Source organism: Prionailurus bengalensis, chromosome F2, assembly GCF_016509475.1.
Source record: "Prionailurus bengalensis isolate Pbe53 chromosome F2, Fcat_Pben_1.1_paternal_pri, whole genome shotgun sequence".
NCBI lineage: Eukaryota > Metazoa > Chordata > Mammalia > Carnivora > Felidae > Prionailurus > Prionailurus bengalensis.
The window spans coordinates 12,444,917-12,469,578 of record NC_057353.1 but is presented as its reverse complement, the minus strand read 5'-3'; the positions used below and the strand labels follow the sequence as shown (position 1 = coordinate 12,469,578).

Genomic DNA, 24,662 nt, shown 5'->3' with positions numbered 1-24,662 from the left:
TCGTGCATTGTTGGTGGGAATGCAGACTGGTACAGCCACTCTGGAAAACAGTATGGAGTTTCCTCAAAAAGTTAAAGGCAGAACTACCTTATGATCCAGTAATCACACTCCTGGGTACTTAGCCCCAAAATACAAAAACACTAATTCAAAGGGATATACGCACCCTTATGTTTATAGCAGCATTATTTATCGTGGTCAAATTACGGAAGCAGCCAGAATGTCCATCAACTGATGAATGGATAAAGAAGATGTGGTATATACATACTTTGGAATATGATTCAGCCATAAAAAAGAATGGAATCTTGCCATTTGCAATGACATGGATGGAGATAGAGAGTATAATGCTAAGTGGAGTAAGTCAGTCAGAGAAAGACAAGTATGATTTCACTCATATGTGGAATTTAAAGAAACAAAACAAGCAAGCAAAGGGAACAATAGAAAGAGAAACAAACGAAGAAACAGACTTAACTATAGAGAACAAACTGATGGTTACCAGAGGGGAGGTAGGTAGGGGGATGGTGAAATAGGTGATGGAAATTAAGGAGTGCACGTGTCATGATGAGCACAGGGTGATTAATTTTTTTTTTTACGTTTATTCATTTTTTGATAGAGAGAGACAAGGCATGAGCATGGGAGGGGCAGAGAGAGGAGGAGACACAGAATCTGCAGCAGGCTCCAGGCTCTGAAATGTCAGCACAGAGCCCGATGCGGTGCTTGAACCCACAAACCGTGAGATCATGACCTGAGCCAAAGTCGGACGCCCAACCGACTGAGCCACCCAGGTGCCCCAAGCACAGAGTGATTAAAATAAAAACTTGAAAAAATAAAATTTGGGAGTTCAAAGTATGGGAGACTCAATTTTGTTTGGAAGGATGGGTATCTATTGAAAAGATAATTTTTGAACTGAATCTTGAAGAATATTTTAGTTTAGGAGAAGCATAAACAGAAATCTTAGAGGTTTTCTTGGAAAAGAGGCTCCCTAATTTCCTTTGCTGATTTATTGAGCTGAGAAGAGTAGTGCTTCCCAAAGGAACAGGAGTGGGCCAGGGAAGATGGGAACAATTATTCTGACTTCTCAATAGCCCTTTCCTCTGTTCCCAGGAGAAAATAAGAGCTACTCTACTTTGTATTTCAGTCAATAACTAGTTTACTTTATGTTTGCTATTTGATAAGACAAGTTGAGTAAATTCCTCTTTGGGCAGGCTGGCAGAATTTGGTACCACCAGTGGCATTGGGAGTCCCTAAAACGTATTCCTTAAGCAGACTTGCTCCTAGGCACTGACATCAGACACACAGAGATGCTCTGCAGGAGAGAGATAGGACCCTCTGATACTGATCACTCCATCTCTCACCCCCCACTTCAGGCTGACGGTCCTTGAAATGCGGATGCAAATTTACAGTAAATGTGCATTTCTTGTTTTTGTTGAAAGATCTTTCAAGGATCCACATGAGGCTCCAAAGGGATCTACTGCATTTCAATTGGCCATGACTTTAAATGAATATTAGAGAAGAACATATCTGTTTCTAGAAATATGAGCAAGCAGAAAAAAAGAATCACCAGATATTTAGGTACACTGAAGAATTTGATCATTCATTAAATACATATTTAATAAGACCTAGTATGTGCCAGGGACTGTTTTAGGTGCTTGGGATACACCAGAGAACAAAATATAAAAACATCCCTATTCTTACTCTAAGAGTTTATATTCTAATGAAGCTGGAGGAGGATTGAAAGAAGGACAACAATTAAAAGATATATGAAACAAACTAGAAAATAGAAAGTGATAAGTGTCCGGACAAAGGAAAATTGAACAGAAACAGGGGAATCTGGTCTCAAGGGTTGGGGAGGGATAACAATGCTGAACTGGATGGTCAGGATAGCCTTTGCTGAGAATAGGAAAGGAGAGAAACTGTCAGAAATATTTCCCTCTTTAAAACAAGAGAAAAGGGGCGCCTGGGTGGTGCAGTCGGTTAAGCGTCCGACTTCAGCCAGGTCACGATCTCGCGGTCCGTGGAGTTCGAGCCCTGCGTCGGCTCTGGGCTGATGGCTCAGGGCCTGGAGCCTGTTTCCGATTCTGTGTCTCCCTCTCTCTCTGCCCCTCCCCCATTCGTGCTCTGTCTCTCTCTGTCCCAAAAATAAATAAACGTTGAAAAAAAAATTTTTTAAAACAAGAGAAAATATTTTTAAATTTCTCATTTATCCATTAAAAAACAATCCCAGAGAATATTGTATCTATGAAACTTTAAGAAGTTGCTATGAAAGCGGTCACTTTGGTAAAAGGAATTGCATGGACACAACACGACTGCTTAATAAGAAACAGCAGCAGGATAAGCAACCGTAGCGATATGGGCAATGTTTCATAAGACAAAGAAATACGCTAGTTAGAAAATTTATAGCACACGGAATGTTCCAAGAAAACAAAATGTCATGATAAGAACTGCTCCTAAGCATAACATGGAGGAATTTTTCAGTATCTGAAAGGAGAATGAGGAAAAGAGAGAATAGGAGAGACTCTTCCAGAAATCTGAAAGAAAAAAAACTAAGTCACCCAGCAAAAAAAAAAAAAAAAAAAAAAATCCACAGCAAAATTAGGTTGTCAGACTACCTAAGTCAAAGTGCTAGAAGGCAAGCTAACAGAATGAGGCCTCTGAGCCTATACCCAGTCGGGCTGTCCCTCACATGTGAAAACAACAAAAGCATGTCCTTGGCTACTTGAGCATGCAGAAGTCTACTACCCAAGGCAGTCTTGTTGAATAAGCCATTGAAAAATCTACGCCAGAACAATGGAGCAAATATAAAAACAAGTCCATAACGGAGCAATCTTGGTGGGACAGGCACTGAGCAGAAAAATGCGTAAGATGCAGAGATGAATTTAAATGTTCGTTTTAAATGTGTTTTAAATGGTTATAAAATTGATTACTAAAAGGTACTTTTAAGTGATTAAACGATCACTTTTATTTGTAAGATAATAGAAGCCAAATGATGGCATCCATAACTACAGAGTTATGGGGAAAAAAAAACACTAGGATTAGAATGGTGGAGAGTAAAGGCAAACAGTATTCCGTATCTTATCTTCCATAACAGATACTTTTTAAAATAACAAATTCATTATTTACTGTAAGAGTTAATTTAATACAGGGCTAGCATTATCTTTGAAAAACCCTACATTAACCGTTATTAAAATCAAAAGCACAATGCTTATCTTCTAAATTATTGCCCCAAAATGCAAATAAAAATAAATTTTATACAGTAAAAATGAACAAACCAGAAACAAACACAAATAAACAGCAAAAATAAAAAGCATTAAACAGTAGCAACACCATAATAGTAACAACACCACAATAATAACTTATAAGAAACACAGCTGAGGAGCACCTGGGTGGCTCAGTTGGCTAAGCACTGACTTTGGCTGAAGTCACCATCTCATATCATGGGTTTGAGCCAGCATAGGGCTGTCTGCTATCAGCATGGAGCCAGCTTCAGGCCCTTTGTCCCCCCATCTTTCTGTCCCTCCCTGGCTCACACGGACATGCTCTCGCTCTCTCTCTCTCAAAAATAAATAAACATTAAAAAAAAAAAAAAGAACCATGGCTGAACCAAAGTAACATAGAAAAACAACTGAGGTAGCCAAAGGCAGAGCAGATCACACAAAGGAAGAGCTATAGAAAAGCATTTTAATATCTGATAAGTAAAAATAATTTTTTTAAAAAAGAGCATTATTTTATATGGATAAAAGCTATAATCAATGCTGAAGATACAGTGAATAACATAGTACTTATAGGAAGCAAATCTATAGAGAGACTGATTAAAAAAAAATACATTGGAAGAATCTGACCCACTGCTATCAACTTATGACAGAATACCTAAGTAAAAATAAAGATATGAAAGTGGTTGATAAAATAGAGAATAAATTTATCAATCCTTTTAGAATATGCTTGAGACCCAAGAGATTCAAAACTTAAGTAAGGTTAATAAATAATAAATATACAAATATATTATTGTTTATTATATTTATTATTATTATTATACATTAAAAATTCTGCTTAACGTGGGAGAACAGGTTGCTGCCAGAAAGCAGCAAACCTCTCCTAACCAGACAGCAATGTGGGAGAAGTATAATTTTAAAATGTTAACTCATAGCTGAAATCAAAAGTAAGAAAGGGAAATCTCCAAGGGTCCCAAATGAATCAGGAATCATCAAAGGGATGAGTGGTTGAAGCCTTATGAAGCAACTAACCAGATCTGTCTCTCAGGGGCTAGGGTTTTAATGCTTCCATGATGATGATGAGGCCTTGAGACTAAAACTAGAAATGTCTCCCTGCATAAAACAAACAGCTGGGAAGTGGAGAATCTCAACTGTAACAGGAATAAAGGAAATTCTACCTGCTTATCTTTGAGTATAACAGAGAATGGGACTTTATCAGTTCATGGGGGGTGGGCAGGGGGAGGGCAGTCTCTGTTTTCAGATGATATGATATTATATATATTGAAAACTACACCAAAAAAATGTTAGAACTAATAAATAAATTCAGTAAGTTTGCAGAATACAAAACCCAGTTGCATTTCTACACGCCAACAAACTATCAGAGAAATTAAGAAAACAATCCCATTTACAATAGTATCAAAAAGAATAAAATATTTAGGAATAAGTTTAACTATGGAGGTAAAATATTTGCAACTGAAAACTACGAAACACTGATGAAAAAAATTAAAGAAGGCTTGAATAATTGGAAAGATAGTCTATATTCATGGATTAGTATAATCAATATTGTTAAAACATCCACACTACACAAAGCAATATACAGATTCATTGAAATCCCTATGAAATTCCAATGACATTTTCTATAGAAATAGAGAAACAATCCTAAAATTTGTATGAAACTACAAAAGACTATGAATAGCCAAAGTGATCTTGAGAAAGAAGAACAAACCTGGAGGAATCATAATTCCTGATTTCAAACTATATTACAAAGGTATGGCCATCAAAAACAGATACTTGCATCAGTGGGGCAAAATAGAGAGCCCAGGAACACACTCATGCTTATATTACTAAAAATTAATCTTAGACAACGTACTAAAAATTTACAATGGGGAAAGGACTTCTTTTCAGTAAATGGTGCTGGGAAAATTGGACAGCTACATGCAAAAGGGTGAAAATGGACCCCTATCTTACTTATGCTGCAGACAAAAATCATCCCAAAATGGATTAAAAGCTTGAACATAAGACTTGAAGATGTAAAACTCTAGAAGAAAGGATAGGTAAGCTTCTTGACAATGGTTTCAACAATGTTTGGGGGATCTGACACCAAAGCAGGGCAAAAAAGCAAACATAACAGGGGGATGACATAAATCTAAAAGGCTTCTGCATAGCAAAGGAAACCACCAACAAAATGTAAAGGCAACCTACAAAATGAAAGAAAATATTTGCAAACCACATACACAACAAGGGGCTGTTATCCAAAAATATACAAGGAACTCATACAATTCAATAGAAGAAAATAAAAACAAATAATCCAATTAAAATGGGCAAAGAACTTGAATAGATATTTTTCCAAAGAAGATATGCAAATAACCAACAGGTACACAAAGACGCTCAATATCACTAATCAGCAGGGAAATGTAAACAAAAATCATGATGAGCTATTTCAACAGACTTGTTAAGATGTCTATTATCAAAAGAAACGATATAACAAATGCTGTTGACAACGTGGGAAAAAGGGAACCCTGTGGACTGTTGGGAATGTAAATGGGTGCAGCCACTATGGAAAACAGTATGGAGATTCCATAGCAGATTAAAAATAGGACCACCATATGTTCCAGCCCACTTCCGGGTATATGTCCAAAAGAAATGAAATCATTATCCTAAAGGGGTATCTGTGCTTCCATTTCACTGTATCATTATTCACAACAGCCAAGGTTGGAAACAACCTAAGTGTCCATCAACAGATGAATGGATACAGATAATGTGATATATAGATTAGATAGATAGATAGATGATAGATAGATAGATAGATAGATAGATAGATAGATAGATAGATAGATAGATGATAGATAAATATAGATAGGTAGATTTAGATATTATTCAGCTTTTTAAAAAAAGGAAATTCTGGCATTTGTGACAACATGAATGAACCAGGAGGGCTTTATGCTAAATGAAATAAGCCAGTCAGAGAAAGACAAATACTGCATGGTATCACTTCTATGTGCAATCTGAAAAACAAAAACAAAAACAAAATCAAACTCAAAGAAACAGACAGTAGAATGGTGGTTGCCAGGAGCTGGGAGTTAGGGCAAATAGGGAAAGGTAGGTAAAGAGTGTAAACTTTCAGTTACAAGATGACTAAGATCTAAGAATCTAATATATAACATGGTGACTATAGCTAATAACACTGTGCTGCATAACTGAAATTTGCTAAGAGAGCAGAACTTAAGTGTTCTCACCAAAACAAGGGAAAATACTTGAGGTGACGGATGTGTTAATAAACTCGCTTGTGGGAATCTTTTCACCATGTATACATAAGCAAATTAAAAAAATAATTTAAAAAGAAACAAAAATAAATTTATGAGTTGTAAGATTGAAAATCTGAAGGTAAGACTATAAGCTTCTCTGTAAGTTCCCTGAAAGTAGGCATTTTGTTCAATTCTGTGTCCCTGGCATCTAGAAAACATCAGCCCTCTCAAAAACAAAGATTTATTGGGGGCGCCTGGGTGGCTCAGTCGGTTAAGTGTCCGACTTCGGCTCAGGTCATGATCTCGCGGTCCGTCAGGTCATGATCTCGCGGTCCGTGAGTTCGAGCCCCGCTTTGGGCTCTGTGCTGACAGTTCAGAGCCTGGGGCCTGTTTCAGATTCTGTGTCTCCCTCTCTCTGACCCTCCCCCATTCATGCTCTGTCTCTCTCTGTCTCAAAAATAAATAAACGTTAAAAAAAATTTAAAAAAAACACAAAGATTTATTGAAAGAATGAATAAAATGAGTGAAATAAAAAATATATATATCAAATCCCAAGCAGGATTTAAAAATATGCAGATAAGAGGTGCCTGGGTGGCTAAGTTGATTAAATGTCTGACTCTCAGTTTGGGCTCATGTCATAGTCTCACCATTCGTGGGTTCAAGCCCCACCATCAGTGCAGAGCGCACTCGGGATTTCTGTCTCCCTCTCCCTCTGCATCTCTCTCTCTCTCTCTCTCTCTCTCTCTCTCTCTCTCAAAAATAAATAATCATTAAAAAAATATACAGATAAAAACACCTAAACACAACTGTAGAACATCATAGACCAAGAGAAATGTTAAAGCCATCAGAAAGGAAAAACAGATTACCTGTGAAGGAATGTCAATTAGACTTGACAACACACTTTTTTTTAAAACAATCAGAATGCAATTAATTAATACCTTCAAAGTGTTGAGGGAAAATAATTTTTAATCTAGAGCTATATGCCCAGCTAAATTATTATTGGAGAATAACGAAGAAATAACATTTCAAACATACAAAGGTTATTAAGAAAGTTTACTAGCCACAGTCCCCTCGCTTCAGCAAGAAGGAAACAATTCACAAAGAAAAACAGGGTGTAAGATTCAAAAGTGAATAAAGAAATTGTTAAAACCGTTTGGTAGATTTCGATAGGTATTAATTACAAGTAATAACAGTGACAATAACAATGCGGTTGAATACATGGGAGGACCGAAACAATAAACAGCAGTGGTTTTAAAAATGGAGAAGTTCAGAAAGAACTTTCTTTCTTATTATTTCTTTTCTTATTCTTTCTTCTCTTATTCTGAGTGAGAAACGGAGAGATTGACTGACTTTGGACTTTTTAGCAAAATCTACTAGTAAAACGTCCATAGTAAAATTTAGAAAATAATGTGTAACATAATAGAAACAGATAACTTCCAAACCCAAAGGGCAAAAATGAGGAAAAGCATGAAACACTAAAACTTGATTAGATCCAACATAAAGCATTGCTCAGCGATAGTGGGCTAACAAGGCATTGCACTGTGAGGCAAGGGGATGTGGGGTTCTCATGGACAGCTGATGGGTGGAGACTTGAACATGGTTTCTAGAAAGCAATTTAACTGTATGTACCAAGAGCCATAATAGTGTTCATTGTTTATTAATTCAACTTCCTGGAATTTATCCTAAGGGAAAGAAAGTAAAGATGTGGAAAAATATTTATATAGAAGATATTCATTATACTGTTATTTATACTTGCGAAAAATTGAAATTGAAAGATCTAAATGGCATTAATTGAGTCATTCATTGAGTGTTAAACTATTCAGTCATTATTTTTTGCCCAATGCAGATTTAGTAAACTAATAAAGTAACCACGATATAAACTTAAGTGAAAAAAAAAAAGCAGAATAATAAAAAGTAGTTGACATCTACTGAGTGCTAAGTATGGGTCAGTCATTTTTCTGAGTTTTTGCTTATATTAACTCCTTTAATTCTCATTATTATACTTGGAGGTTGAGACTATTATTATCATCATTTAATAGGTGAGGAAACTGAGGCACAGAGTGTTTAATTTGACCAGGCTCGAGCAGGCAGGAAGTGGGAGAGCTCGGACTCATACCCAGATAATCTGGCCATAGTGCTTGAGCTCTTTACCACTGTGCTGTCCCATGTAGATATATAAAGTTATGCACAGTATAAGCCCAACCATGTGTGTGTCTGCATGCAAAATATACCTCAATTTTCAATGTAAATGGCAGTAGCTAAGTGGAGGGATTATGAATAATTTTTAATGTCCCAACACTTCCTCCATTTTCATGGTTTTCTTCAATAAGAAAGCTGACTCTTATAATCACACAACCCTTCATGTAAAAGATAGAGCCATCAACCCATTTGACAACCATTCTATGATACTATCCTACTAGGATGTTTGCCTCCCCAGTATATCATGGAACTGTATTCACAGCTAAACTAGTAGAAGGATAATTTAATGTGGTGGCCCTTAAACTTCCTTGGGTTGTGAACCTCTTGAGAATCTGGTGGAAGCTGGGTCCCTTCTCCACCAAATACATGTGTCTAAAATTTCAGGCCATTCACATATTCCCAGTAGCCAATTGTAGACCCAAAGCCTCTGCCCTCTTAAAAGTGACCCGAGTTAAGGTGCTTCACTTATCAGCAGCTTTACCTACCTAGCCCACTGCAAAGAACAAGAAAGAAAGCATCTCCCACGTTTCTATCCCTGACTAAGGTGTTTTTGACCTGATGATCATTGCCAATGTCCCTACCCCTGTCCCTACACCTGGGTGACTGGGTACTTAAGGGACAAAAACAGTAGAGATTCAAATATATCCATATAAAAATTATGGCCGTGGTGATGGGGCCAGGGTCTTATGACGTATAAGAAGAGAATAGTAGCTCAGATGACGGGCTGAAGGGTATGGGCTCCATGACAGTGCTGTGTGGATCACCACAGGCTTAGAGTAGGTATGGAGAGAAGACAAGGCATATAACAAGATATAAGCAGAAAGATACGCTACTTTATTTTTCCCACTATCTTCTTGATGAGAGACAAAGTCTTATATTTAATAGCGAGAAAAGTCGAAAAATGAAAATACAAAGGCTAAAGAAGAAAGCAAATACAAAGGATAGTGCCCACTTTGGTAAAAATGGTCCTTAGTACAAGTATAAATGAAGATATAGGTCCTTTCCTATTAGGCTGAGGGAAGTATTATAGAGAAGAAGGATACATAAGTCAGGGCGGCATGTTGTATGTGAATCCAAGATTAGAGAAACCTTGGAAGAAAAATTGCTCAGGTTTTCAATTTTGCACAGTTCCAGAGAGATGCTGCAATGGAAGATGCTTCATGCCCTGCCTGCTGGTGCATTAGGCAGAACTGTATTTCTGAGCACACAAATGAGATGTTATAAAATTCATGCCCTGCTACAGCTCATTTGCCTGATTCCTTGGGACTCCCCATAGATCCTCACCCAAAGCATAGAATTCAACAAGCTCAGTTTTCTAGCTTCCAAGCCCACAGAAACTTAGGAGAGTAAGCCTACTAATAGTAATCAGCAAAGAGCTGAGAGGAGAAAGAAGTACCAAAAAAAAAAAAAAAAAAAAAAAAAAAGGAAGTGCACAGAGCATGGCACAATGGGCCATGTAGCAGGAAGGCAAAGCCCGTATGCATCCAGAATCCCCATTCTGCTAGCTATTTCCCAGCCCAGGGTACGATAATCCATATGCCTCGTAGTTACCATTTGTCATGAAGTGTTAAGTTATATTTAACAAGACAGGGAGTATACAATGCATTCTAAGGTTGGTTGGTTGGTTTTTTTAGCCAGAACTGAATAAAATAAAACTTTAAAATTGGCCCTTAAAAAGCAGCCCTCAACTATTTGAAGACTTAACGTCACTGGGATACCCTCTTCCCTTGCAAAGATATAAGGCAAATGAGGCATTGCAGTATTATTCTGGGAGATGAGTAATAGCAGACTGAAATGTTCCACCCATGGTGGTGCAAGTCACTAATTAATATGCATGCTATAAAATTATAGGATGGATTAACTCATCAGAAACTCAGGAGAAAATGAGTGATGAACAAACTCCACACAAACCCATTAGCATGAGGAGACCCTGAGTAGAAATAAAGAGTCGTTCACTGAGAAGGAGGCAGGGAATCAGGTTCCACTCCCTGACCTCTATACAGAAGGTAGCTCCCTGGACAGTGAAGGTTTCCATATGTAAAGTATTTTCTTAATTTTGTCTTATGCACGATGACACAGATAGAATATAGAATTTGAGAGATGAGAGAAAATGATGGTCGTCGTGTACTCCACGTCATTATTAGACAGTTGGTACCTGAGCTCAAGTCACACAGTGGATGGAGCCACTGTGGAATCCACAATATTGGCTCCGATTCTGGGCCTGGGTTGCTCCTGATGCTTCTAAAACACTCAGTCTCCCTTATGTCATGCTGAGAATCCCTGGGCAAGGGGTAGACAGAGCACCCGAGTCTTTTCCTCCCTTCTTCTCAAGCTCAGCTGCACCCAACTCCAGTCCCTCAACAAGATTATTGTCATTGGGAAGAGTCTAGAAAGAGCCTCTGTGTCTGGGCTTTCCATTGTTCCAAATTTCTCCCCAAAAGTCAGTTGAGGGGACTCCATTGAGCCCTCCTCTCTACCTATGGCTACAAAAAAGGAAAAAAATAAAACCAAAAAACCAAAAAAAAAAAAAAAAAACCAAAAAACAAAAAACCAGCATTGTGCCTCCAGGAGCTTCCCCAAAGCATGAAAAAGTGTGCAGCAAAGATTAGTGTGACAGGCATTCAGGGAAGAACAAAGGAAAGATCAGTGCTGCCCCAGCCAGGGACAAAGCTTCTTAGCATGAATATGAGCTTTGAAAGATGAGTAGGACTTGGTTTGTTCTTAAACTTAAAGCCCAAGTTCCTTACGGCAAGCAAGGATAATTCCTGGCCTCAGCCTACCTCCTCAGCCTCATTTCTCCTCATGTGAACCCTTACATTCTATGCTCAATGCAACCATCTGAAGCTCTCCCAGTGGGGCAGACTCTCTCACCCTGGATCCCTGCAGAGTGCGTTCTTTTTGTCTCAAACAGCCTCCCTCAAGTTCCCTTCCTTCGACCTGTTTAATCTTACTTCTCCTTCGACTCAGATAATGCCTCTGCAATGCCTCTTCTCTGTGCTCCTGGAGGGCCCATGCTCCCCTCATTAGAGGAATAGAGACTGAGTAGGAGGAAGTACATAAGCAAAGGCTGGGAAGGGAAGGGCTGAACCTGGGAGGAGGAGGGGAGGGGAGGGAGATCCGTTTGACTCAAGCAGAGGATATTCTTTGGATATGGAAAGTGATGCCAAATTCTTAAGGTTTTGTTTGGCACAATGTGTGGCGAAGGGACTGAATCAACTTTATTAAGGAGCCATTAAAGACTCCAAGCAGGGATTTTACAACAAATTGTGAGCAGAGATTCAGTGACATATTCCCCAAGAGCAGACCCCAAATATAATCAGGCATCATGAAGAAGGGGAAAGAGAAATATTTGGGATCGAACCATTAGCCAGCCTTGTGATTTTGTCCAGATTAAATACCTTCTATTTAAAGGGGCGCCTGGGTGGCGCAGTCGGTTAAGCGTCCGACTTCAGCCAGGTCACGATCTCGCGGTCCGTGGGTTCGAGCCCCGCGTCAGGCTCTGGGCTAATGGCTCAGAGCCTGGAGCCTGTTTCCGATTCTGTGTCTCCCTCTCTCTCTGCCCCTCCCCCGTTCATGCTCTGTCTCTCTCTGTCCCAAAAATAAATAAACGTTGAAAAAAAATTTAAAATAAGAATAATTGGGGTGCCTGGGTGGCTCAGTCGGTTACGCACCCGACTTCAGCTCAGGTCATGATCTCATGGTTTGAGAGTTCAAGCCCTGCGTTCGGCTCTGTGCTGACAGCTCAGAGCCTGAAGCCTGCTTCAGATTCTCTCTCTCTCTGTCTCTGTCTCTGTCTCTGTCTCTCTCTCTCTCTCACACACACACACACACAAATAAATAAACATAAAAAATATTTTAAAAATAAGAATAATAATATCTCCTTCATAAATTGTTGTGAGGATTAAATTAATAGTGCAGCATAAGGAGGTGCTCGAAGCCTGGGAGCATTACTAATATGAACATTGTCTATTCCAGAAAGGCACTGGGTGCTATCTGTGGGAGTGCCATATTTGAAATTAATCCAGCAGGGACAACTGGAGATAGGGAAGAATTAGAGGCAAGGAGAAGAGAAAAATGACGAGGAACAGAAAGAGAATGTGCAAAGAAAAAACAACACATCACTTTAAAGCCTTCACAACAAAATTTACCCTCTCTTTATTTTCCTGTCCAATGTTACATTTTGCAGTATAGTAGCAATAACTTCTACTGCTTTATAGTACACTCACAATAAATGGCTTCTGAGCCTGATTTACAACCTCAGGGAAGCGCAGGCATTTAATCATTCCAGCAGCTGCTTAAGGATCTGTATATCACCGCTCAGGAGCCATTATCTAGGAACCATATTTAAAGGGCAGGAGAGCTGGTGGCTTCCTAAAGAGCTGAGTTTCGGGGCTCAGGGATTGGGGGGTTGAAGTCTGGGCAGATGCCAAGGGGCTTCCTTCTACAGTATCCTCCTTGTAAAAGGGGTCAGAAGATGCTTCCTGGTTTATTGAGAACTGGGGAAAGCAGTTAGTCACCCAGAAGAGCTTCGCGTTGTACAGGAAAAGGTCCCATCTCTTGCGATATACTCTTTCAAGAAGTCAGCTATGCTCATGAGAAAATCAACAGTGAACACAGCATAGAGGCAACATCATGCTTAAAACTTGCCCTTTCTCCGTGCCCTCCTTTACTGACACTGGCCTTTACAAGAACAGACGCAGGGCGTGCCCCCATAGCAGCATGATTTCAAGTCAAGTAATTGAGAGCAAGCTCACGGTGCTGGCTGCTTTATCCAGGCCATGCGCTGAGGAGCAGGAAGTTATTCTTAGGCCCTTAGATTTCTAGCCATTGGAGGACAGTTTTTTATCTACAAGGTAATGAGGGTCGTGTCTTTGAAACTCCTAGGCTTTTAAGTGTGAGTTTGGGAAGAACGGCTGGCCTGGAAAGATATGCTGTCAATAAAAGCTTGCTTTCCTGGTCCCTGTAGCCCCTTCTCACTGCAAAGCTGCCCTGCTTTTGTAACATGTTGCAGGAGCCATAAGACATCTGCCATGTCTCGGAGGGCCAGCCACCCAGTTAGGCAGGGGCTCAGAACAAAGACCCTGTTCAAGCCCCGTGGGAGATGGCTTCTAACAGGCAAGCTTCCAAGGGCCTGAACGCAATCGAAAGGGGATGGAGACTGCGGCAGAAAGCAGCTGAGCCCTGGACCAAGTGGAATGGTCATGGAAATGCTGGAGAATGTCTGATAAGGAGTTTTGTGGAGGACGAAGGGGATTTAAAAGAAATATTTGAAGAACCGTTTGGCTGACCCACATGACAAGCCATATACTCGTCCAGCAGGGCGAGGAAGCAACATAAACTCTCCCAACTCCATCCTCTCATCAATCACCAGCTTTTTAGGAGCACATAACAGAGATACAGTCTATTTTATAACAGCTTTTAACAGAATAAGGAATCATATCTTGGGCATTTTAGACTCTGGATTAGATAGAGAGATAAAAGTGGAAAAACCACTTGGATTACAGTTAAGAAAGGAAATAAATGGCTCCCTATGTGCCAGACCCCTTACTGCTCTAGCAACTTACTTAATCCTCAGAGCCCTGCAAAGTACATATGATCATTACCAGACAAAGAGGAAACTATGCGTTAGAAGAATTACATATGGCACCAGGGTCACTAGCAGGCTGCAGAGCTGGGGTTCTGTGAGCCAATTGAAAGTCCATGTGGACACCTGTTTTAATGCAAGGTATGGGGAGGGCCTCCAATCACTATCTTAAGTAAGGCTCATATTGACACCCCTTTTGGTAACATATTCCAAGGAATAACCAGATTCCTTTGGGGAGCTGGAATTAAAAAAAAAAAAACGATAATCACAGTTGTCATCACTGTTACCATTGTCAAATAATTAGGGCTAAGTAATTAGTGGATAAGATTTCCAACACTTAATTTGCCTAGATTTTGTGAGATTGGAATCTGTGGCAACAGGATTTGCCTATTGAGCTATGCCATCCTTTTCAAGTTGTCTGAGACCTTGAAGTGACTGGTGTTAGCTTGCTTGCCTACTGAGACCTCACTGGGAACCGCCCCCTGAATGTCTGACTTAGTGGCCCCCAAGTATGGCAAATGAATGAGGTTTGAGATCCTGCTTGTTTTCGCCACTTACCACCTAAGCTGTGTGACCTGGGATAGGTTACCTAACCTCGCTGATCCTTAATTTCATCATCTGCGAAATATGGATATTAATAGTACCTATGTAACAGCACGACTGTCTGCCACATGGTAAACACTTGGTAAGCAAGTTTGATTTTGTGGCTGTAATAACTCCCCTCTGTTCATTTTTGCTCATTTCCAAGCTCATAACAATTCAAAAGCTGATCACAACCAGAGCAATTCCAGGAACGTATCTGTAGGAAGAACAGACAGTGAATATTTTTCTTGAGCTGCTCTCAAGAGGCTTTGGGATCTGGGGAGGAGGGTGACTTCCTGGCCCTGGTGAGAAACATAAAACCCACTTGGCCTGCCCCATCTCCTCTCACCTCACCAATACTCGGCATGGATACATTAGAAATTTGTCCCCTTTTGTGCCACAAGTTCTTATACTGAGCACAGTCAAACTGAAAGAGGCGTAGACCCCCTGCTACTTATAAAAAGCTCTTTTATGCTCTTCCAAAAGCTAAAGGTGAACCTCAATCAACTGGCTTATTTATAGTTTGAAGAGTTATATCCCTCCTACTGCCTCAGGGTTTTAATCAGAAGAAAGAACCTACTTACTGTTCATCTCCCACTGCCAAATCACACCACAGAGCTATAGGACATTTGCCACGTCAGCCCTTTGGAGGTTGCCACAGGTCAGCAATAAGCAGTGACGTTTGAAGGAGCTTCTATCTCCAGCATATCCATCAAATAAATTACTGCCTGGCATGAGGGGACGAGGAGTAGCTGAACACCTTCCCAGAACAAAACAGTGAGTGGAAAAGCACCTGTCCCTAAGAACAGACAGATGCCAGGTTGTTTTCTACATGATAAAGTAAATATGACAGCGTCCTTGCTTTCAGACTTGGGAAGGCGAGAAGGTCAAGCACCTTACTAACATTCATCTTCCTGTCATTTAATGCTTAGAGGGACTCAGGGGAAACTGGTGTGAGGAGCCATTCTGGGAGCGGGAGCTCAGAACAGGAGTGCTTCCTGTGGGCCCTCAGGAACCCGCACAGGGCTGGACCACTGCAGTAGTTCAGGATGTTTACCGAGTACATGAAGGAATGAACGGGCCTTGGATTCATCCCATGGAAGAATGACAACTCTTGTCTATTGGTCAGCACCCCAACTGCTTTTGTATTTGCTCAATCTGAAGCGGTAAGTCCTTCTCCACTTCCTTTCCCTCATATTAGGGACTAGGCAGGCCCTTGACATTGAGCCTCCAGAATCATCTCAACTTCTGGTGCTCCCAGCCTCTAAAGCATGTTCCTCACCTTTGGAGCCCCATTAGAACGCATGCACAAGGAATGGCTTTATTGTCTACCCTGAACCTCCCAGTGTCTCTTGGCTAGAAGAGGGAACTGAGGAGAAATTGTGAAACACCTTGAATTTGGGCCCTGGAGCCACACTGTAGTAACATATGAGTAACACTTAATAACATACGAGTGATTCAGATTTTGATTGTAAGAGGCTCTGGAAACTTTTGAGGTCAGAGTAGAAATGAGGCCACAGCTAAGGCTTAGCAGAAAAGCATAGCCTTTATGTTCAGACAAAACAGGGAAGAATTCTGTCTCTGTTATATATTATCTATACACCATATAGATCCTTGTGGGTCTGTGGAAAGGATTAGGGAAAAAAATGTGTGTATATATATATATATATATATATATATATATATACACACACACACACACATAAGTATATATATATATATATACACACACACACACACATATACTTACTGTATAACTTGGTATAAATAATAACTTGGCATAAAGGTGCTTAACAAATGGTAGTTATTGACATTGGTGTTAGGATATTTCTAGACACTCTCCATCAGGGGTTCTCAAAGTGGACACCAGCTCCCCTAAGGGCTTTAGAAACATGAAGATGACCTTTTCACTTGCCACAGTGCCTGGGAGAGGGGATACAAAACATTCCACAATGCTCGACAGCCCTATGCGTTAAGAACTGAGCAGCTCTGAATGGCCATTGTGCTCCTTTTGAGAATCACTGCCACTAACCTGCTGATCCTGTCCACTGTGACTCACTGCACTCATCTACACACGTACCCACCTCCAGGAAATCCACTTACAGACTTTCAGAAGCTCCGTGCATGTTTTGGAATAACTAGTCACTCAAGGGCTGAACAATTGGCTCCAGATGTCTCTGGAGCTTGGAATTAGAAGCTTTGAGTCTAAGTTTTTCCATTGATGAATCATTCAGTTCCTTGGTTAGAAAGGATCTTCTCCTCCTCCGATCTCTTGTCATCTGTCCCTTAGTGGTACTAAAACTCCCCAAATGGTTAATGAGCATTAAATCAGAAAACATACACGGAAACGCTTGGGAATCATAAGGTTCTGTGCAGCTGTACGGTATACAGATATTCAGTATTATGTGCTGTAATACAATTGACTAGGAGCCAACTTAAGGCTTTTCTCTTGTGAAATCTGATTGGCCTGAGCAGTGCTCTGCCAAGACATATTGGGAGCCTGAGGCACGAGGAAAAATTAATGATCTTATCCTGCCTTCTTTTAAATTTTGCCATTTTGTTCATCATGGATTTTTTGGCATTGATTTTGATTTTAAAATATTTTCTGACAGGGGCACCTGGGTGGCTCAGTCAGTTAAGCGTCCAACTGTTGATTTCTGCTCAGGTCATGATCTCACAGCAGTGAGATCAAGCCCTGCGTTGGGCTCTGTGCTGGAATGGAGCCTGCTTAACATTTTCTCTCCCTCTCCTTCTGCCTCTCCCCAGCTCATGCTCTCTTTTTCTCTAAATAAATAAATTAATTAATTAATTAAATAAAAATTAGAACTATAAAAATATTTTATGACAAAATTATTTATTTTGATCACTGAGTGCTTTAGTGCCCCCCTTAAATTTTACACCCCAGGAAAATGGCGGCATCCCTCACCCTCATGCTGGCCCTGGGTCTGAGGTCTCAGCTCAGATTCCCTAATCTTCCATCCAGTAGGTTGTGCTTTGATCCAAACCTTCAGCCCTTGTTATGTACGGTGGGGAAAGACAGTCTACAAGATTCATTGCCTTCTTACAATAACTCTATAAGCATGAAGGTAGTAATGAAATGGTCCATTAGCCCCCTTTTTGCTCTACTCAATTACCCTAACTTAGCTCTTCCTTCAGGTGTCCCAGCTTCCTGAAAGGACCAACTAATTTTCAACCTGTTTGCGGATTTCTGAGTGTTCTTAATTTTGAGAAATAAACAATACACTGACAAAAGAAGGTCAAGTGTCATTTACATATTATGATTGGCATTGCATTTCCAATTGTTTTTCCCTGGGGACCAGCTGGTTTACACATGGATATTATGGTAGTTTATCATGGGGCTTTCATTATCTGGACCTTCCTTCCCAAATATCTTTCTCATAGCCTGAGAATGTAATAAACAACAATAGGGAGGGGCACTAAGACCAGGTCATTTCTCAGAGCCTCCCAGTCATGACTGAGCTTCCCTAAAGCACTTTGGAGCATGGTGGCTTGGGGACTCAACTGCATCCTTTATACCTTTCCAGGTGGAGGAAAGTTGGTAATGGTTCAAATCCTGCTATTTGGATTTGGAAAGTACATCTTGTGACCCAGTAGCCTAGATATTTGCTGGACTGGAATTTTTCTTTTTTTTCTTAAGAAACAACTGCCATTTGTGGAACACCAACTAATGTTAATCTATGATCATCATCAGCCCCGCTTTACAGGTGAGAAACAGTGTAATGAGAATTTAAGCAACTTGCTCAGAATCACATGGCTGATTAGGAGACAGTTGGGATATGAAGCCAGCTGTCTGGCTTCGGAGTTTCTGAGTGCATTTAATCACTGTTCTATTCCGCATCTTGGACACCATCAAGCAGGGCAACTGGGGTTAATCCTTGCAACAGCTCCACATGCCAGATATTATACCCATTTCCACTTGATGAATGGAGACTCCAGAAAGTAAAATAACTTGACCAAACTTAACTCCTTTGTAGCTGAGTAAAATCCAAGAAAACCAGACATGCTCCTTTATGATCACATTTCCCTCTGTGGGAAGGGCATTCACGGGCAAAGCAGGCTGTATGACCAGGTACGAGTATGCAGCCCAGAAAGAAACAAGAAATGGATTTCCTTTTTATCAGATCTTAAGGGGCAAACAGACTCTAGGTGAGACAGATCAAAAAGCTCATTGAGCAGTGGTGCCCCCCCAGGTCTCCATTACTACCAAGCAGGTGGGCTGAAAGGTGACCTCTGGTGACCCAGAAAGGGCCAGCTTCATTTTATGAATAAATATGTGAGTGCTGATGTCATCTAATTCATCTCACTTCAGCCTGGTAGCCTCAGAAAATACAGAAACCACAAAGCTCTCTGCTGAGGCCTGATTTTTGGAGGAGGCCAGTGTGTGTTCCAGGAGCCCAGCGCCCCCGCACTCCAGCTGGCACCCTCACCCAGGCCCGGGGAGCCCCGCCTCTGGAGGACAGCGCTTCCTACCGGTCACCTTTCTGCGCTTTTGTTCGTGGCATCTGGGTTTAGATGAATGAGATTTACACGGTTTTAATAAATATTAATAACCATCTGAATCTCAGCAAACCTTTCACAGGAGATATTCAAATCACTTCCCAGTCATCTTAGGGGCCCAATGAGAGTGAAGTAATCATTTTGCAAAGCTGTGCCAACCCTTCCGGGCCTTTTGGGCCTCACTTAATCTGGGTCTGTGTGACAGGGAATGTGTCCGGGGAGAAAACAAAGAAGTACTTAGGATGGCCATACAGGCAGACCGCACCCACCGGCCCACTTTCATTTTCGAGTGTTGTACTCCTGTCTCTATCTTTATTTATCTACTCTCTGTGCTCCGTTCTTTTTGTAGTGGGATGTTTGATAATATTAACAATAATACCAGAAGCTCATATTTGTTGAGTGCTTACCATGTGCCAAACAACGAGCTGTGTTCCTTAAGTGCATCTTTCATTTGGTCGTCCCAACTATATTATTAGCTAGACATCTCCACCTTACAGATGAGAAAAGAGTCTCAGAGAGGTTGTTTGTCCCAGGTCATATAACCAATAAAGCACATGTCACTTGCCGGGTTCCAACAGAGGTTTGTTTGTTTCTAATGATCTTTGGTTGTCACTGGGATAGCCTGATCATTTACCTTCCTGTTGAAACCAAAATATTTGGAACAAATGGTATTGTAGAGTTTGGAAAAAAAAAATCATCTCAAGTAGACTCAGCCTTTGTAGGCTAGGGGCGAGGGTGGGAGGGAAGAAAGAGAGAGAGGTTACTTCAAAAAGCCTAGTGAATTAGGAAGCTATAAAGTGAATTTTAAAATCCCTATCCATCCATCCACAGGATCAGGCTGAATGAACTCCACGTTCATGAGCCATTAGAGCTGAAGGCGTCTCAGGGATTACCTAACTTGAGTTTCTTATTTTACACTTGAGGAAACTGAGGAACAGAGAAGTGAAGTAACTTGTTCAAGGTTATTGTAGTCATAAACACTTGGATTATTCTCTTGGAGACTCGTTTCTTTTTACTATTATTATTTGTTATTACTTCTTAACACATTTTGTGATATACATGGGCCGAATGCTGATACAAAATAAGATATTTTGCTCTGATGTATTTTTATGGATAAATCACTACTTAGCATCTAAACAGATGGAAGTTCTAGAATACTTACAACAACTAAGAACAAATGAAGTCAGCACGATTATTCTCCAGAATCATCAAAATTGTCCTGTTCCAAAATTCAGCATGTTAACATGCCATTCTCAACAGGATGGCTGTTTTCTCTGGTATAAGACGGATGCCCTGTGTTGATGGTTTGTGTGTCTCAGAAGGAATTCTCTGATGGCAGATGGGAGTTAGCTGTTCGTATGCTTGCACACTGAAGGACACTGGATTGCACAGTGGACTCTTTTCTGGCAGGGACCTTGTGTTAACAGAGCAGAAACGTGGAGAGGCATTCTCGCCCAGATGCAGAGCTGACCAAACTCTAGACTCATAGAGTTAAGACCCTGAAATACCTTTTCAGGATTAAGTTGTGCTATCACAATTTATCAACCAGAAAATAGCCAGTTATTACTTAGTTTACAATATTATCATTTTTAAGAGGAGGAGGAATGATAGGAAGTAATAAAGGGCCACCCTACAAATTCCTTTTAATTATACTGGGGAGGAATTATTTGGTTTATTTTGAAAGTCAAACCTGCGTCTCCCCAGCTACCATAAAAATTTCAACGATTATACCTCTGTGAAAACTAAAGCCACAGGTGAATTTTTGGAGAGTGATACATGCATTCTTTCTCATTCAGCATTTGTTGGATAGTGTGCCCTGTGCCAAAAAGATATGAAAGACACGAAACAGGCAGTTTCCTGACCTCATGGAACTTGCAGACTTGGGTGGAGAGGTAAGAAAGGGTATACAAGTAAACACACGATTGTAGTAACGCCGGGTTGAGACAACTCGTTCTCCAGTCAGACTGCTGGGGGGTCCACTCCCACTCCATATTTCACTAGTTCTGTGACATTGAGCGAGCCACTTAATTTCTCAAAGTCTTGTGTCACCAAATGTGAACTAGGGATAATAATAATACCTTTTGTGGAACGTTCTCATTGGGTTGAATGAGACAATACACATAAATGCTTAACAGACTATGAGGTAAGTATTCCAAAATAATAGCTGTACTAACAGTGGTTCTTACACTCCTCTTGCAAATAGGTTAATGGAAATATGAACAAAAGAAGGGCACTTAACTAAAAAGGGTTGGGGCTGGCAGTAGATGAAGACTACAGAGTGAAGAAGCAGGAAGATGAGTATAAATGGTAGGGCAGATTGGGTCCAGGGTGGTTGGAACTGGGATAAGAAGTGGTGGTTCTCTCCTTTAGGTGCTTGTGGAGGCAAGTCCAAAGGCTTGGAGGCATGGTAAAACCTCAGCCATTCAAAGCAAGGCTTATACTTCCTTCCAGCTGGACCAGAGAACGCGAAGGCCAGAGGATGAAGTACAGCAGGAGATAGGAGATGTACAAGATGGATTGCAAAGGACCTGACTTTACCTTGAAGGCTTCGCAGGTCATGGAAGAATTTTCATCAGCAGAGCGACATCACAGAATTTTGGAAGGGTCACTCCAGCTACAGTATGGACTAGAATGGCTCGAGAAAGATTAGATCTGAGGCAGGGGTGCCCGTGACAAGTCTGTTGCAGAAATTCAAGGGACAAATGAAGAGAACCTAAACCAAGGCAGTGACAAGGGGAGCAAAGAGAAGTGACGAGATTTGAGACTTTTGAGAAGAAAGGCGTGGCCTTGGCAATTAATCGGCTGCGAGGAGCAAAGGGACGAAGCAGTCACGGACGACACCCGGATTTCTGGGTGGGGAGACTGGAAGGCTGGAAAAGCAGGTATAGTGGGAAAGATGGTGCGTTCGATTTGAGCCATGCTGAGTTTGCGGCTCTTTACAGGATTTTCAGGGAGAGATGCACTTGGGTAGAGAGGTCTGGCACTCCGAAGAAATACAGGATATTAAAGTCATGGAGAGGATCCAAGAAATTATTTACGTGATGAAAACACTTGATTTAAAGCCATCTACTGAATCCATTTTTGTTGTTTTTGCTGTTAAAGATGAGAACACTAAAGGCAGAATATATGGTTCTTCTAGAAGACCAGCTTTCAATTTTATTAAAATAAATGACCCACTCTGATGAACATAATAATGATTTCTAAGGTGTCTTGCCATTCTAACACTACGATTCTATTGTTCCAAAACACTGCTGTGAATCTGGAATTGCATTTGATGACAGTAATCCTGTGGCCTTAAAACTTCCTTTGGGGTCAGGGAGGGGAAACTATACATACATATTTTTTTAAAGAAAAGCTCGTTAGTCACACATTTTTTCTCATTTTTTTTTTAAATGAAAGCCATACGACCCTAAACATGCAGTACGTATGCTTATAAAAAGGAAAAACCAAGGAAAGACACTATCTACATTTACCTACTCTGGTCCCAATTGGCCGCAAAGAGCAGAAGAATCTTCCTGCCGTAGTGATCTCGGCTTTCCAGCACTCCGGGGAACCCATCGATGAGAGCCCTCTTAATGCCAGGATCATCAGCCTTGAAGTTTTTGAACATGTCCAGGTGTAGCTGGCGGTACTGAAAGTACTGGGCCAGGAGTCTAAAGGCATCTGCTTGGTGAAACTTCCTGGCTCGGAGAAATCTCAGGATGAAGGCATCATCTGTACGCAAAAATCCAATGTCAGGCCTGGTGATGATCATGTCCCTGACTTGCTGGATATCCTGATGTAAAACATCTGGGTTTTCATTCAGTTCCAGGCGAGCTTTCTCTATAGTCTCTGGACTGAGTCCGGCCTGTAAATGGGTCATCTTGGCCAAATCTCCTTTCCAAGTGCTTAATTGCTGATATTTTGGAAGAAGGGAGACTGGTCCCATTCACCCGATGGTCTGCTGAAATCGGGGCCCATTCAACAGTTTTTCTGCTACCAAGCTGCCACTGAAACAGACAAATCGAAGGCCTTCTTTCTGTTCTTAGAAAGCTGTAGGACATTCAGGTCCTATGTGGTGGTGGCCATCCAGAAAGGAGGCAAAAACGAGACCATTTCTTACTGCAAAACAAATGCACACAAGAGAGACAAAACAGTGATGATACAAAGAAAATCTGGGCAAATTAATTGGAACTTAGATTAAAAAAAAAAAAAAAAAGGCGGTATTGTGCTGTGGGTTTGATTAGATTAGGTATCCAAAGAATAAAGGCTAAATTATCGTTAAAATGGTGTAATTGGGATAATTTTATTGTTGACCTCCTGAATGCATAATATGCAAATATTTGGAACTTTCTAGTCACACTGACTAGTTACCATAATAGCGTATGGTCCGATTAGTAATAGATCGCTCTTTTATTAAGTACTTTAAGAAACACTAAGAAGAAAGATCCTTCTCTGTTACAGCATGCTTTATGGGGCTGTTCACAGGCCTAGATGTGGCAGAGAAATTAGGGCTGCTGGACAATTTATTAGCCTCCCCAGTAGCCTCTTTTCTCAAAGAGAAGTACCTTTCACAGAAATGCCCCCTCCCCCACCTTTTTCAAAGGCAGTTATTTGCATCTTAACAATAAAAAGGGACTGTTAAAGGTCACTCTATCCTAACCCCACAGGTACCTAATTACTCAAAACTGAGCTGACAACAGCTGGGGGGAGGGGGAGGGGGGCAGCCTCGTGGCTGGAAGCCTGACCTTCAATAATCAAATTCAACAGCAATGAGAAAGGATGCTCACGTGTCTTACAAGCGGCTTTATTATTTGCCTTTGTTAGTCTTCTGTAGGAAAGGCAAAGGGATTTGAAACTCCTGATTGCTTTCCTGCTGACCCAATATCCACACAGGCTTAAAAATCCTCCCATTTACATAACTTTCCTGTTGTTCGGAGATATTATTTTACTTATGATGATTGTTTTAATCTCCTCATACGTATCTCTTAAGATGTCTACACCTAAACGGTATACAGAAGGACATCTATATTATTTACATCTTCCTCATTTTAAATATAAATTCATATTTTAATGCCTTCAGATATTTGTTTGGTATGATCTGGAAGTTCTAAAAATCAGAAGACATACTAGGTGTAAATGAACTTGAAGGCATATTTTTTTCCTAGCTTTCCTAGGTCGACAGTATCTGCAATCAGAGGAAGAATATTTATTCCCAACTTAGTTATTATTGGTAATGCTTTATCATACAAAATAATGTAAAAGACAAAATTATTCTTCTGCTTAATTTAGAATGACCAGTTAGTTCTTAAGGGAGACAGTCAACTCACACATTTCTGTTTTATATTG

The 24,662-nt window shown here is 40.5% G+C and overlaps 1 protein-coding gene across 1 annotated transcript in view; it reads right to left on the bottom strand.

Annotated features, from left to right (window-relative positions):
- CLVS1 (clavesin 1) overlaps positions 1–24,662 on the bottom strand; it is a 174,716-nt gene that overhangs the window by 139,342 nt on the left and 10,712 nt on the right. The window contains exon 2 of the mRNA XM_043601136.1: positions 22,808–23,435. Within this exon, the coding sequence (XP_043457071.1) occupies positions 22,808–23,262 (455 nt within the window). The 5' untranslated portion in view covers positions 23,263–23,435. The remainder of the gene's footprint in view (positions 1–22,807; positions 23,436–24,662) is intronic.